The sequence below is a fragment of the Eutrigla gurnardus genome (genome assembly GCF_963514095.1).
Source record: "Eutrigla gurnardus genome assembly, chromosome: 17".
NCBI lineage: Eukaryota > Metazoa > Chordata > Actinopteri > Perciformes > Triglidae > Eutrigla > Eutrigla gurnardus.
Genome location: NC_139928.1, coordinates 8,060,193 through 8,075,758, shown reverse-complemented (window position 1 = coordinate 8,075,758; position 15,566 = coordinate 8,060,193). Strand labels below are relative to the sequence as shown.

The 15,566-nt window shown below is 44.2% G+C and overlaps 2 protein-coding genes across 3 annotated transcripts in view; one reads left to right on the top strand and one right to left on the bottom strand.

The window, feature by feature from the left end:
• dlgap3 (discs, large homolog-associated protein 3) overlaps positions 1-5,852 on the top strand; it is a 109,033-nt gene extending 103,181 nt beyond the window's left edge. The window contains exons 7-13 of one of the 2 annotated variants that reach the window (XM_084031966.1): positions 303-817; positions 1,905-1,999; positions 2,919-3,138; positions 3,326-3,620; positions 3,724-3,815; positions 3,893-4,039; positions 4,707-5,852. In XM_084031966.1, the coding sequence (XP_083888092.1) occupies positions 303-817; positions 1,905-1,999; positions 2,919-3,138; positions 3,326-3,620; positions 3,724-3,815; positions 3,893-4,039; positions 4,707-5,021 (1,679 nt within the window). In that variant the 3' untranslated portion in view covers positions 5,022-5,852. Of the gene's footprint in view, positions 1-284; positions 818-1,904; positions 2,000-2,918; positions 3,139-3,325; positions 3,621-3,723; positions 3,816-3,892; positions 4,040-4,706 lie in introns of both variants that reach the window. The other variant, XM_084031965.1, reaches the window with a different exon arrangement.
• Positions 5,853-11,898: 6,046 nt separating this feature from the next.
• Positions 11,899-15,523, bottom strand: LOC311028321 (tissue alpha-L-fucosidase-like). Its single transcript, XM_084032793.1, has 8 exons — positions 15,041-15,523; positions 14,781-14,915; positions 14,302-14,439; positions 14,022-14,127; positions 13,710-13,910; positions 12,853-13,043; positions 12,614-12,713; positions 11,899-12,442 (listed from the first exon to the last, which is right to left on the bottom strand). Exons 1-8 carry the CDS (start codon positions 15,379-15,381, stop codon positions 12,308-12,310), a joined length of 1,347 nt encoding a protein of 448 aa, XP_083888919.1. The 5' UTR covers positions 15,382-15,523; the 3' UTR covers positions 11,899-12,307.
• Positions 15,524-15,566: the final 43 nt, after the last annotated feature.

The window sequence follows — 15,566 nt, the reverse complement described above, 5'->3', positions numbered from 1 at the left end:
GCAGATTTCTGGTGGAACGAAAAGAAATCAAGCTTTTGAGTTCCATTTATGAATATTTCTGTCACATCTTCCATCTGGCATTATTATTTAATGATTTTTGTTGTTTTCTCTCTTTTTCATGTCAACAAAATTCTCTCTTTTCACTCTCTTTCCTTTCACCTTCTCCTTCCAGTCTGTCCCTTTTGTAAGTATCCACCTCCCCTCTCCCTGTCGATGTACTCGCTTTGCTTTTAACAGCCAACTATGCCTCTCTCTTCCTTTCTCCCACTCTTCTGACACTATAGTCTTTCCTTATCGTAAAGGTGCTCCTCCCCCACTCCCACCTCGCATGTCCAAGTCTTCACTCTCGGTGCGAGCCCAAAGCAGCACCGAGTCCACCCAGGATGCCTATTTCCAGAGCAGCGGACAGTTGGCCTCAAGCTCAGGCCCGGGGCGTCCCAAGCAGCACAGCAACTCAGTGGACCTGGGCAGCACCGACGGGCCCTCGGGTCGCTCCTCCAGAGGAGGCTACTACACGGCCACGGGCCCCGGACGTTCCCGACAGCACAGCAACTCGGCAGAGAGCCTAGACGGAGTCAGGGGTTCACGGGAGCTGGTGCCCTACGGTGGGGGCCCGGGAGTAAGGGCCAAACACAGCAGCTCAGCTGACAGTCTGCTGGAGGGGCCACCGAGGCCGGCCAGGGAAAGAGACGGCAGGGTCGTGGGCAGCCTGGGGAAGTCAGTCTCTCTGCCTCAGAACAGCATCGTTCTGAGTAAAGCTGGGGGGCAGGATGAAGGGCGTGGTGGGAGAAAGTGGAGGCCATCCATCGCTGTGCAGGTGAGAAAAGACATTTACCGGATATTTTTTATCAGAATAAGGCTGCAGCGACTATGGATATCTGGTTTCTTGGAAACCAGAGGTTGTGCACAGACATCTTCCATCTGTCTGGAAGACTGGAGACAGGTTATTAAAACAGCCGGGCTCTGTCCAACGTAAACAAAATCGGCCAAGCAACTAATAGACCTGTTACATCTTTTTAGGTTTAGGAGGGCATTCCAGACGCCACTCTCCCTAGAAATCCTCCAGTGTGTTCTGTCTCATTTTTGATCGCTATGCAAAGCCCATGACCATAGGTGAGGGTCACAACATAGATGGACGGGTAAATCAAGAGTTGTGCCCACAATACCTGTATCTTTGATGCTGCACTAAACTGCCTGACCATTTCACATTCCATTTTATCCTCACTCGTGAACAAAGCTCCCTTCCTTGGGGTGGGTGCACTACACCATTTTCTATGGCCTCAGACATGGAGGTACTGATTCTTATCCCGACCACTTTACACTTGCAAAACACCCCAATGATGCTCACGCTCTGAAGGAGCCAACAGAACCACATCATCTGCAAAGAGCAGAGATGCAATTCTGAAGTCCAAACACCAGACTATTAACCTCCCTGCGCCTTGAAATTGTGTCTGTGGACAAACAGGATCAACCCTGGCAGAGGCCAAAACCCACTGGAAACATGTTTGACTTTGTGCAGAGTATATGGACACAGCTCTCCCTTTGGTTGTACAAGGACCGGATGGCTCATAGCAACGACCCCTGTACCCTGTATTCCTGCAGTACTGCAAGATATAGTTTACACGATAATACAAGATATAATCAGCTAAGTAATGAGCTTTAGAGGGGCTTGGAGGCAAGGCACTATCCTCCCGTTTACAATATTTGCTGAATTAAGCTAAACGGCTGCTGGCTGTAACCTTTTATTGCAAGGACTGATAGTGGTGTCAATGTTCTCACCTCCAAAAATGGATGAATGAAAATGTTCAACTATTCCTTTCATTCCAGTTTTGCATGACAACTTTGTGTTTGCTTTAGCAATACTTCTGCCCTCTGACTTTGGTGTTTGTGCCTTCTTTTTTCAGGTGGACAGCTCAGAGACTCTGTCAGATTCAGACGCAGAGGGCAAAGCTCTAACAGAGGTCCACTCTATAGGAGTCCAAGTTGAAGATGACAAAAGGTAAGAGAAATACAACTAGAAATCAAAACAGGGATAAAAAGTATTTACCTTTGAAATCTCTTCCCAACTGTGTTTAGTATCATTTAACTTGCTTTAATTATAGAAAAAACTAGCTGACTAAGACATGGATTTATTCATTTGCTAAATGCCCCAAAATATGCGGCCTTCATCTAGAGCTTTTTAATTTATGTGCATGATTTCATATTTAATTTGAAAAAGCCTTCATCCCCTGGGCACCCAACAGTGCAGCCACCTATGGTTGATTTCTAGGCTAGATCCTATTATTTCATTTAACATTTCATCAGACATCACAGCTTGAACCAAGTAACACTTTGTTCCAAGAATGTCTTGGTTTTTCGACTGTAACCATGACTACTGCAAATCATACACTCAACATGACTTTCACACATGATGCAGCCCTTCTCCTTATTATATCAAATTCATACGCATGCATGCAAGCACTTGCAAGTTGTTTTTTTCCCAACCCGGAGCAGTGTGTGATCATGCACCTGTTAACAATGTCCCCCACCTCCCGCAATCATCCAAGGAGGACAGTGTGATGTCAGGGGAGAAAAGAGAAGTGTGAGGACAGAAATCTGAGTCACACCTCACACCTCAGACAGCAAAGAAGGATGAGGGGAGGTGGGGTATTAACTTGTAATAGAGTAAACACTCATCACTGAGTCCATTGACATGACATTTGCACACACTGGTGCGTCATATGCCAGAGGATTTAGCAGGGCTTATCATAGCTGAGATAGTAGTAGTGACTGCACTGAAAGCATGACTATCTTGCTCCATAAAGGAATCTGTAATTCTATCGGGGGGAAAAAAATATTTGGAATATTGCTTTTGCATGCGATACTCTGTGTGACCTGACCGGGTGGTTCTTGGCCTGCTGTGACCCCCTGTGTTGCAGGCGGGCTCGTTTCAAGCGTTCCAACAGCGTGACAGCGAGCGTGCAGGCCGATCTGGACCCCGAAGGCTTTCCCGGGCTCAGCATCGCCGTGCCAACGCAGGACAAAAGTCTCCAGTTTGGCTGTTCCTTCCAAAGGCACTCGTCAGAACCGGAGTCAGCTAGCCAGTTCACAGAGTGCCACCGCACCGTCCACACACAGGGACAATGGGCCTACAGAGAGGTAGGTCTGCAGGGATACGCTGGGCAAATACTATTGAACCTTCTCTTATCCATTTATCAGATAGAAAAAGTAGATGGCGGTATCAGAAGTAGTACCTGTGGTCAAATGAGTTGCAGCTGGACTAAAACCAATCAATAATCCGTGGTCCAAATACTATGAGTCCAACCCCTTTCTTCTGCTATCCCAGGACCTGATCCAAAGTGGCTATACCACTGAGGCCTGTCCGGCAGACCCGCGGCCCCACCAACACCCACTCTTGCCTCCACGTTCCCACTCCCCTCTGCCCATCACCTCTGAGAGAGCTTGGGTGGGGACGCCATCCCTGGAGGGCCCCCGGAGCCTGCCCGACTCAGGCCGAGCCTCGCCCTGCATGAGAGACGGGGAGTTCTTCTTACGCCTCCTCCAGACCGAGGTAGAGCGGATGGAGGGCTGGTGCCAGAACATGGAGAGAGAGGCAGAGGAGAACGAACTGCCAGAAGAGAGTGAGTCTGGGAGGAGATTAAAAAGGATCAGAGAAAGGGATGAACAATGAACGATTCTTAGATTTCTAAAACTTGTGATACTTGTGTTCCGTTTCCTGTCTAGTTCTTGAGCCTATACGAAATGCCGTTGGCAGTGCCCAGATTCTCATGTCTCAAAAAGTCCAGCAGTTCTTCCGCCTCTGCCAACAAAGTGTGGTGAGTATGCCTTATTGAACGTAAAAGCAGGACAACACACCCATCACATATCATGTCCCGTCTCCCTGCCCACCCAGGACCCATCAGCGTACCCCCAGCCCACCTCTCAGGACCTGGCAGGCTTCTGGGACCTGCTCCAGCTCAATATAGAGGACGTCAGGGTCAAGTTTCAGGACCTACAGAGGCTCAAGGACTCTGGTTGGAGGCTCCCACCTGAAAAGAAGGTGAGAGGCCCAGGGGTCCAAACAACCCTGGTTTCCCTACAGTACTCCCCCACAGCTAAGATGGCAGTGTGCAGAAGAGTAGCGCAGATGGTCATACCCTCAAAGCCTTTGCAGGCTGTGAAAATACAGCACAGCAAGAGGAACTGAGCTGAGCTACACATGAGACGGTGGAGTCTTAAACTGATAGAAATCTAAATGTGCATCAGCCTTTTTGCCTTTATTGCAGCTGGTTGGACAGAAGAAACTTATACTCGCCTGTTACATTATCTTCTTTAAATGCTAGGCTACTCAATGATCAACTACATTATTCTTGATAACAAACTAAAATGGTTTCTCTTTTCTTCTTTTTTCATTATTTTTGTTTACCCTTTTCTTCTCCCATTTCATTTCCTTTTGTCACGTGATGCCAATGCATGTTGAGATGCTTTTTGCTTATTTCTTGTTGATTATGGTGATTTGCCTCTCGTAATGTCTCATAATTTTACCCTATATTTTGGTGGTTTTGCATGTTGGTTGTTCATCGTCTTTGTTTCTTCCAATATTGCCACTGTTTTTGCATGGGATCCTTTTCGTACAACCATACAAAACCATTATTTTCCTCCACCTGACACGATAAATCCTCCGTCCGTTCCCATTTTATATCAATGTGTCACCTTTGCCGGGTTAGGAGGATAAGAAGCTTCCTCCTCCATTACCAAAGAAGCCAGCAGGTGGGGTGAGTGGCAGCCTCCGGGCCGATAGCGTTGGGGATGGGGGTGCCGGAGGTGGAGGAGGTGGATCGGGGGGCCTGGTGGTGCCTCGTATTGGTGGACATACCATACCCATCAGGGAGAAGTCCCTGGACCTTGGGGACCGTCAGAGGACAGAAGCGAGGAGGAGGCTGCTGCAGACCAAGCGTACTGCCTCCTTCAGGCAGAACTCTGCCACAGAGAGCGCAGACAGCATCGAGATCTACATCCCCGAAGCCCAAACTCGACTCTGAGCACAAGACTGAGGTGTCTCCCACCCTCCCTCCTCACCCACGCTCAGCCCAGTGAAGCTGACCTGCACACCAATCTGTCTTTCTCTGAGCCCAGTTTCCTGCAGGTCATTGCTGTTGATCTGCTACCCTCCCTTCAGCATTCCCATCACATCACTCACCACAACTGCAAATCCACTTATCTTGCTCATTAATCAAGCAATGACAGCCATTTTAGTGTCTTTTGGAAATGAAATTTGGACAATTTACAGATACAGAGGCCTCAACCATAAATGGTAGCTAGCAGATATGAGCTATAGACTTTTTTTTAAAGAATTATATGAATTTTCTTTTTGGCTGACAAACATGAAACAGTCCACTTTTATAACAGTAGTCAGCGAGGTTCACGCAGTAGTAGCATGCCTGTGCGTGTTCACCTAGCACTTCTCCATCACTGAAAATAAAGGGCTTAACAGGCACAAAACCTCCGTGGAGACGAGGAGATGAGAAAATCTCCCTTTGGATCCCCTGTTGCCACCTTCTGAATGCCATTTGCAACAGAGTCAACTACAATATAGCCACAATCTTCACTGATGCTACCGGTATGGATGAATAAACATGGATTCATTCCTTTCCATCAGTTTAAATGCCCTTAAAGTCAGATGGGTGGCAATCCCCAAAGAACATTCTGCAAGCATATAGTCAGTCAACTACAGCTGGCACTTTTCACCCAGGTGCCATCTGTCCACCACGGCACTCAATCAAAGAGTATGAAACTATTTTCTGTCGCTTTCCTCATCCCGCGTATCCATCGGCTACCTGCAGAGAGGCTTGTTTGAATGTGCAAGTGCTATTTGTACATAGTGTGCACACTCAATGTTTGCCAAAAAGAGCTTTTGTGGTGTAGCATCACAGCCTTGACAGCTAGAGAGCATCACACACAAAAACAGAGGCATTTTGCTTTTTATGTAGTCTCTCTGAAGTTTCAAAGGTTCAGGGGTGGGGTTGCTGGGAGTTTTTAGGGGAATATATTTTTGGTGGCTTTTCAGAACTTTACTGATAAGGCCCTGATTTCACTGTGAGACTATAGCACCACCACGTGGTCAAATGAGGACCCAAACCAACAACAGTGGTCTGTAGAGTGCTTTCCACCTCAGTCAGGAATTAACAAAGACCCTGATGAAACAGCCATGAAAGAAGATCAGTTTCTTAATTTCTTTTTGTCACCTCCCCCTCCCCCCCTAGTTCTTTCCCTTCTCTCTCATACTCGGAGTGGACTTAAACATGATACGTTTGCAAATTAAAAAGCAGAGGATCACAAATTAAAAAGAGCTGTCTTCAGCGGAATCCACTCACCTAACTTGAAGTACTATCCTCTCAGTTTCATCCACGGCTGATGAAAGAATGAGGGATTTCTCAAAAAAGGAGTCATACGTAATGTAGCTCCCTCCAAAGCCCGTCCAAAGAGTCATCAAAGAGAGGAAACCATCCGTTGTGAAGCGATAGAAAAGAAGCAGCTTGATAGTGTTTGGTAATTATGCTGAGATTAGTAACACTTGTTATGAATGGAATAATACTGTATGTTTGTTGCACTGTGTTTGTGTTCCTTTCCCTTCATTTTTATTTATTTCTTCAAATCATACTGCTCTCCACGGAAATGTGTAGAATGATTTTAAAGGCTTAGAAGGGGTCTGACATATTTATGTACTTTATATGGATGGTGCATATAGGCTTCTATATGTGTGTGTGTGTGTGTGTGTGTGTGTGTGTGTGTGTGTAGTGGGAATATGAAGGGCTGCATGTCATAAGGGACATGTGATGAAGCCCAGTAAAGAGTCCAAATCAGTCATTTTGATGACAAAAAAACCCCCAAACAAAATAAGAACCTTTTAGCATGAACTTTTTTCCTCTTTTCTAACATTTGGGTGGAATGTGTTGGCAAAATGGGATATTTTAATGGGAGATGTATATTTTATAATATAATCAACATTTCTAGATTAGTAAAAACTATTGAGTACAGTATATGTACAAAAACAGCATATATCAAATGTGAAATACTGCAGTATTATTATGATAGATTATAGCATTGTGTGATACTACAGCTGCGTGGCATATCTGGACTCCAGCACTTGTGGAAAAAAAAAGAATTTCAAATTATTATCTTCAGTTTTTGAGTGCTGGGTCAGGTTCACAGGGTATAACTGGTAAGAGTGTTCATTGCCAACCTTAGGCCTACTGTATATCTGTCTGTGGTTCTAATATACTGCTGTATCCTCTCCCTGTATTGCCCCTTTAGAACCAACTACATGTGCCTAACCAGCTATATGTGGAGGTTTCCTTTGAACAGTTTACAGTATATATATATATATATAGAAGGATATGTAAATAGAAAAGTATAAAAATCTGCAGAGAATATTGTTAAAGAACATTTTTTTATTGTACCGACACGCCACCCTTTGTCTCCCCCACTTTCACTTGCAATACACGCACAACTGGCAGATTTTGTTGATGTTAATACTGCATGTTTTATGTCAGCCTCCTTTGAAAAAGAAATTAGCAGAATATCACCTTTGACTGATAGAAGCAAAGCTAATTTTGTAGCTTATTAACCTCTTTTTTGGTGATTGAAAATAACTAACAGAATTTTACAATGCTGTTGTTTCAACGAGTCATGCCTTTGTACAAAGAGTATATCCTTGGAGGACAATGATACTGGCAACCTTGAAACAGCTTGATTTGAATCTCAACGGATCAATTTACCAACCTCCATGTGAAAAAAAAGCCGTCAAAAAACAAAACCAATCTCAGTGGTGTTTGACACAGCCCTCATCAAACAAAGCACAAAAACCTGCTTTTATACTGTTACTCCACTGTGAAGGCATCTTGACTACACACAGAGGCATCGCAAGGTCTTTCTATTACGAGTCGGCCTTGAGGGACACCAGGAATCAAAGAGGCTTTGCTGGATGTTCATCCACCGTAGCAACTACTACTTCTTCGTCGATTCTCTCTGACTTTCTCCTCGACACGTTTGATCACTCGCTGAGGTGTTAGCCAGCCACCTTGCCTTGAAACAGGTCCATCGCAAACACAGTTTTGGTGGTTTTCAGTTCCATAGTGTTCAGTATTTTACCCATCCATCCATCCTGTATCTTCGCAGTATAAATACAGGAGCCTCAGCTAGAAATAGCACCTGGGTGTATAGTTGTACGAACATGATCTGAGCACTCACCAACACACCAGACAGACTACTATACGAACCCTTTTGCCTCTCTCTAGAAGTGCAAAAAGCCCTCGTGGACAGCCAGACTACTCCAAGTACCTCAGTTTCTAGCAGCAGTGTCTCCAACCCCGACCCAGGCCTCTGTCCTCAGGGGATTCTTCAACACCACACAACTGACAGACCCTGATAACACAGGACCAGATTAGTCCCACAGGAACGTTCTCCATATTCTCTGAATGAAAGGGGAAGTCATTTGAGCCCAGATTATCCCGTCCCTTCTGTGGGAGCCATTTTCTGAGACTGGAGAGCGGCAGAATCACGGGGTTGTGAAAGAAGTGGTGGTGGAGGCAAGAGCTCAATTGTAGCCAATGTATGTGGGCTGTATACTGTGCAGGAGAGATGCTGAAGCAGCAGATTTGAGTTTTAGTTATGCGGACATTTCTAAGAGCTGCTCTGGAGGAAAAAAGCTAAGTCACCGGTTGAGTTAAACCTCCATGGGAGAAGCCAAGCAAAGTCTTTTTGTCTGGCGAGACGGAGCTATGAGCTGTGGCTTCTTGTTCAATAACAGCCTGTCATATTTGAAACTGATTCGCTGTCAGGAGAAAATGACCATGCCACCTGGATTGTCGAGGCATTTGTTCAATGAGCAATCAGCAGCTGAATGCCTTTAACTTATTAACAACAATAGGACATTTTGGGATAGTTTTAGCAGTAAATGAATATGCAGTGGAAAGCAGGAAACTACTGTATATCATAATAATTTAAAAAGCATCAATGACAGAGTGTGATTTCATAGAAAGTTAAAATTCCTTAAAACTTTGTTGGCTCTCCTCTAAGGTTTTATTCCCTCTTCCTCCAGAGCAGCTCAAACCGCAGGAGATATTTAACTGAAACTCCAATGTGCCTTTAGCACTGAAGTGTAGTACGTGTGTGTGTGTGTGTGTGTGTGTGTGTGTGTGTGTGTGTGTGTGTGTGTGTGTGTGCGTGTGTGTGCGTGTGTGTGCGTGTGTGCGCGCGCTTGTATTTACACTGTAATGTTGCTACAGTATACACACAGGTTACCATGTGGGTCAGAGAAAAGTGAGCAATTACTGTGTAATTAACAACAAAAAAATAATACCCTGCCACTCTCACGTTTACAAATCTGTAAATAACCTGTTGCCGATGGACATTGCTATTCTCAATATATTGTTATTACAATATGATTATTATTAGTAGTATGATTCTTGTCATTAAAAAGGATTCTTTATTGCCATCACTCTCATTATTATAAATGGTGTTGTGGAATATAGCTATGGGTAAGCTCTGTATACAAGGGCGAGTCTTGTGTACAATAACAAAACAAATAGTTTAATCTACGATGACAAGTCTTAAATTGCTGCTACTAAAAAGGAGATGGAGTAGAAATAAAGCAAACTGACAATAACTCTGGGAAGATATTTTTCTCTGGGATCAATGATGGACACTCCAATGAGGAGTGAGAGATCACAAGAGGAAAAGGGAAATTGAACCGATGGACTAAATGGAAGATCCAAACAGACCTTTCACCATGAGCATTTATTCCACTCTGATCTCTTCGTTCTGCCAGAGGAGGAAAACAACATGGACATCAGCAGACTCTCCGCTCTCTGTATTCTACTCTATAATGTAGCAAAAACTAAATAGCCCCTCGTTGTCCTCCTCTTTCATGTACTTCTATGATTTTTAATCAAACGGGTTCAATACGGCGAGCTTTTCTGTCTTAAAGCTCGGCTTTATCTTGACTTATCTTGTTTTATACACGTTTGATTCAGTGCCAAGACAGCATATTGTACATACAAACATTAAATGCTTTTGTTTTTTTTCCCTCCTATTAAAACAATTGACTGGAGCATATAGCAATAGCGATGCCATAAGACATGAACTGTGTTTCATAGCCCCACCAGTGGATACACCAGATGCATGAGGTCACCACGGCGACGGAGAAAAGCAGTCTGAATATGTGCTGGACGGCCGTGGAGGGTGAAAATCATGATTCCGTTTGTTGTGCTGTGGTTCTCATTTTGTACATACAAATGTATTTATTGATCTTCTATGTTTCATGGATCTAGATGTGTCAAAGGAGCACGTCTGATAGCGATGAAGCCCAGAGAGATGGCACACTGTGACGTGGTTTCCCCCCCAACACAGAATGTAACACTGTCAACGTTGTCAAAACATTTTCTAATGGCTAATATTATTACTATTAATATGATTATTATAAAGCTATTTTAGCGAGTTAAATGAGGGGCGCTGTGTCTCCCTTGTGTTTCTTTTGTGTTGATTTTCTGTCTTTGCTGAAGGTTGCATCGGATCTTTGAGACAGTCGAGCTATTGTTGCTATTAGCAACAATCCAATTTACTACAATTGGTTATAAGTTATGAAGAGTTTAACTATCAAAACCTCAAGGACTGTGTGGATGTGGTTTGATCGGATTTGTGGTAATCAGCAAACCAGCGGGTAAAGAGGCCTTTTAAAGCACTTCTCAGCAAAAGTTGGGAAAAAACATTTTGGGAAGTTATCTTATGTGCCGAAATATTTCCTGGTTTCCTGAGCAGTTGCTAAGCAACCAGTGGAGACTCGAGGACGGGGCTATGTCTGGCCAAGGCATGCTTTAGACCAGCAAATCACCCCCACAAGATGGCAAATTATCAATTTTAGCCTTCAGGTAATACAACATAACACGTTAAAATGTGAGCTGTTAAAGGGTACGTTCCCATGTAGGAATGTGCAAGGCTAATGCCAAGCAACGCTCATACACACATTCAAGAAGATTAAAGGAGAGGACAGAGAACACAAATAAGGCAGACCCAGTGGGTATAATCTTTCCGGCGGGTCCAAACTCAGACTGATACATTGAGGATGTCTATTCACACAATAGCCGTGGAATGGAACTGCAGAAATAAACGGCTGCTACTGAATACAAAGTGTCGCCCTGAGATTTGAGAACATGAAGCGTAGCCTCGGGGTAAGAGACGCAGGTTAAGGAGTCAGGAGTTAGTCAAATATAAGCATGTGTGAGCTAAATGGGTTATGCCACCCTGAAGCACTTAAGGGAGGTTGAAAAGGAAAAGTGCTAACAAGTGCTACAGCACATCAAAACAGTGGCACAGAAGTACCCGGGTCCTCTTTTTCTCAATCGAGACGTTCTCGTGCAAAACAAGAACTTATTCACTCATGCTTGAGCCTAAAGAGAACTCTTGAGGTTTCTACATCTTTTTACAGGTTTGCCTAAGCACAACACAGCAGCAAGGAACAAGAAGTTCCTGAAGCGATGAGACCCAAAGGATGCTTAAAGGAGCAATTTAAGACATTCAGAGCATTAAAGAACTATGTAAAGACATAGTGAGGTAATGTCTACCTGAGCAGAGAATGGAGTCGCTCTCCCTCTGTGTGTCGTTATCCGAGCTTCTCCTCGCCTTGTTGAAATAGCTGGACCAGCCGCCTGTTTTAATTGCATGTTTTTGCACGTGAGCGTGGCCCAATGGCTCGCTCACGGCCACCGCCCCTCACTGCGCTCAGCTTTGTCATGGAAGGACAGCACCCATTCTCTGGCTGCAAGAGGTCCAATCAGCCAGACCAACTAAAAACACCTGCGTGGGTGTTCACAGGCTTTCAGAATATCCAGATGTCTAATGTATTGTAAGAGAATACAACCATTCATCAGAAAAATCATATCTTTTATTAAGCCATTTAAAAAACACAGTAAAAAAAAAATTAAAAAACGTGCTTTTAAAAGAATTATCTCTGAAACTGCAGCTGAGAAACCAGCAGGGAAGCTTCACAGGCTGAACAGAAGATTCCACTTTGAATTCATAGTCTTTCAATCATTCAAAAACTAAAAGAGTACAATTAAGAGCTATGAAATCTGTAGTCCTCAGAGCAACAAGAGAATCCTTGTGGAGGAGTGTTTCATTCTTTAATTTTGGTAAAAAAAATATTCCATTACACACGTTTTGTCCCTTCAACCATAGTGCATACGTTTCCCAACATCCCACCAACATAATGACAACCTGAGATGAACAAATTCTCAACATTCAACCTTGGAGAGATTGAATACTTTAAGGCTCACTGGATGCCGTCCAGTTTGAGTGTCCAGGCTCGACCTGGGGAATAGGGCATTTCAGGCAGAAGGACAGTAAGGCCAGCATTGGGGTAAACTGGGGACCAGGATAATGGATTAGGATTCCCCAACAAGGTCACCTGCACAAGAAACAAAAATCAATCGTTAACTTGAATGAATGGTTACTATGCTGGATGTAAAATGTCACACTGTGGACAGCAACGAGTTCCTGTATATAACAGAGTTAGATTTATTTTTGTCGGTTTAGTTTTCATCATCTGTAACATGGACAACATTGTAAGTCCCGCTACCTTCGTGGTTGCTGATGTTTTGGGTCCCAGTAGTTGCAATGTGAGCTTTGGGGGTTTGGATGTCATGATGGCATAGACAGTGGTTCCTTTAGATGTATACCTAGAAAAATGGAGATGACAACATCATCAATAGACATGTTGTGTCACAAGAAAGAGGAACGATTGAGGCCGTTTTGACAGACATTTTAGCCCCTAGTTTTAGTGTCTTTTCATGATTCAGATCTCCTGCTGCTACTTACCAGACTGGTACAGTGGTGTTCTCGGTCTGGACCCTCCAGGGTTTGGAAGCGTATATGGCCTCCCCGTTGATCTTTAGCCAGGCTCCAACACCCCTCAGTCTCTCCTCAAACACTGCGGGGATCATGCCATCAGGTGTGGGGCCCACATTGAGAAGGTAGTTACCTCCCAGAGCCACAGTGTGAACCAGATCCTGTAAGAGGAGCAGCAGGGGGAGGACAGCCAATCAGTCACTGGGAAGAGGCCGCTCACTGATCAGTGTTATACTAATATACATGAGGAATAATAAAGATGACTGAGAAATCAAGGCACACGTGTTTGTAACGTAACGTAACCTTCATGGCAGATTTATATGTTAGCAAATAACAACAACTTGCAAATATTATATATAATGTACATAATGATATATAAAACATGATGTCCATGACAGCTGGACACAAGAGCAGACAGCCATATACAAAAGCAGAACCAGCCTAACTATCTGACAGATTTGGTAATAACATTATACTATCACATATTGCAACCCTGTCTCCTATAAAATGATGTTCCCATACGACTAAATTGCACTTTCAATTATGTTTTTAGGGAACACAAAATGGTTGCAAAAAGTGAAACAGCAACAAACCAACATGCAAAAAAAATGCATAGTTAAGATGAGGCAGCTAAAAAAAACTTGGTCCAAACGTGACGCAGAGAGCAGTCTCCTGGGTGGAAGCCTTGGACTTGTTTATAATAATTTGTGATACGTCAAGAGCAAACGTCATTTACAACATAATATGTTTCCCTCAAAATGTAATTTACAATGCCGTTTCATCATGTGGGAATGTAACTTTTAGGAGAGCCGGCTGCGTATCCTCACCTCTATGATACTGGGCAAGTCCATCAGTTCACTCAACATCATATTGCGACGGTAACCCCAAGAAAACGTGTCCACAGATGTGCACTTCTCCCATTTGTGCTTGGGCAGCTGACCTGGAGTATATTTGTCTTCACAGTTATAGTAGCCACCATGTTTACAGGCACATCCAGCTCCCCACCTGTCGTTGGTCACAATGGTATCCTAAAACATAGAAAATGTACATGCAGTCATACCGAAACAATAAATAGTTGAATTAAAAAAAATAAAAAAACACACGCATTGTGATTTATTTCTTGTTCTAAAGAGACTTACTTTGACAGGGCTGTCATTGTAGAGCCAGGCCAAGAACTGAGTCGAGTTCCAGTATGTGTCAGGTGCTTCCCAGTCCCCATCAGACCAGATCAACTCAGGTCTGTACCTGCAAAAGAAACCCAGGAGTTAACGGTTTAAACAAACTTCCCTAAGGTTGTATTGACATGTGTTTGTATCTCATACAGGGACAGGGCAATACAACCAAGTAGGACTGTATTATTAGGTGCAATAAACAGGTTTGCTTTACAATCAGCTGATGGGAAATCTTAGTGTCACACACCTTACAACCATGTTATAAAGCTCTGGTAGGAGCTTATGCATCACAAACTGCTGTGTTTTGAATCCGTTCCCCTTGTCCGCCAGGTAGAGAGGGTGGAACCACTCGTATAAGGAGTTGTAGAGTCCATAGTGCAATGACCTAAATGAGGACAATGAAAAACCTTAGAATCAAAGCAGAAAAAATCAGCATCCATAACACAACAAACCAAAATGAAGGCACTACAACAAAGGAAAGTCATCTGAGAGTTGGGATAAATGCAAAAAACACAAATCCAACAACAAAAACAACAACAATTTTTTAATTGTTTCATCTTATTCTAAGTGTAAGACAGTCTTTGACATCAGGAGTAGAGACGCACTGATCAAACTCTCCTAGTTCCAATAACCAAGAAACTCAGAAGTTGAACAGCCTTTAATCCACATGCATTCTTCGCACGTTCACCAGCACCTTAATAAGTACCATAACATCTGATGGCCCACCTGTTGCGCACTGCATCTCCCAGATCGCCCACTAGGTCTCTGTGAGGACCCGTATCAACTGAATTCCAGTTCCAGGAGTTTGGAGACGGCCAGTTAGTAAACCCTTCGTGGTGTTTGGCCGTTAGGACGACATATCTGTAAGGGACACAATGCGTTAGTGTGACACCGCAGTTTGACGTGAACGTACAGGTGAGAGAAAAGGTGTTCGATGCCGGAAGTGCAACGCTCTAACAACATCGAAGCTAAAGAAACGCACTCACTTTGCACCAGAAGCCTTGAATATGTCCGCCCAGTCCTCCGGGTTGAAGAACTGAGCGTGAAACTGGGGAGCAAACTCCGGGTAGCTGAACCCAGGGGGGTAGTTCTTTGACATGTAGCTCACACACTTCGGGTCCGGGGGCTGCTGGCCCTTCCAGTGCCACCAAAACCACTCGCTGCCGAACCCGGGGACAGAAAACACGCCCCAGTGGACAAAAATCCCCACTTTGGCCTCGTCATACCACGAAGGAAGCGGTCTGGCGTCCAAACTGCTCCAGTCCGCAGTGTACCGAGCCGCCGCTGGACACGCTACGCCAACCAAAACAACAAACAGGGCTAGCATGATTACACTGGTTAGCTTACCCGGTCGCTCATTTGACTGTGCACACAGTTTGGTGCTACTAGGGACCCTGCACGCGGATTTCCCCTTTTGTTGTGATCCTTCAGGTGTACCGTTTCCTGTCAAAAATGACTGTAATCACGTGAAGTATCACATGACCATCCCGTCTATTTTGTCCCGCCCTCCGC

Bases quoted from the DNA above. Each gene is read 5' to 3' on its own strand.
- LOC311028321 (XM_084032793.1), bottom strand. From the start codon at position 15,381: ATGCTAGCCCTGTTTGTTGTTTTGGTTGGCGTAGCGTGTCCAGCGGCG. The intron at 14,128-14,301 runs GTGTGTGACACT...TTTCTTTTGCAG, and splicing joins CTTTATAACATGGTTGTAAG to GTACAGACCTGAGTTGATCT. The intron at 12,443-12,613 runs GTAGCGGGACTT...TTTCTTGTGCAG, and splicing joins AAACATCAGCAACCACGAAG to GTGACCTTGTTGGGGAATCC.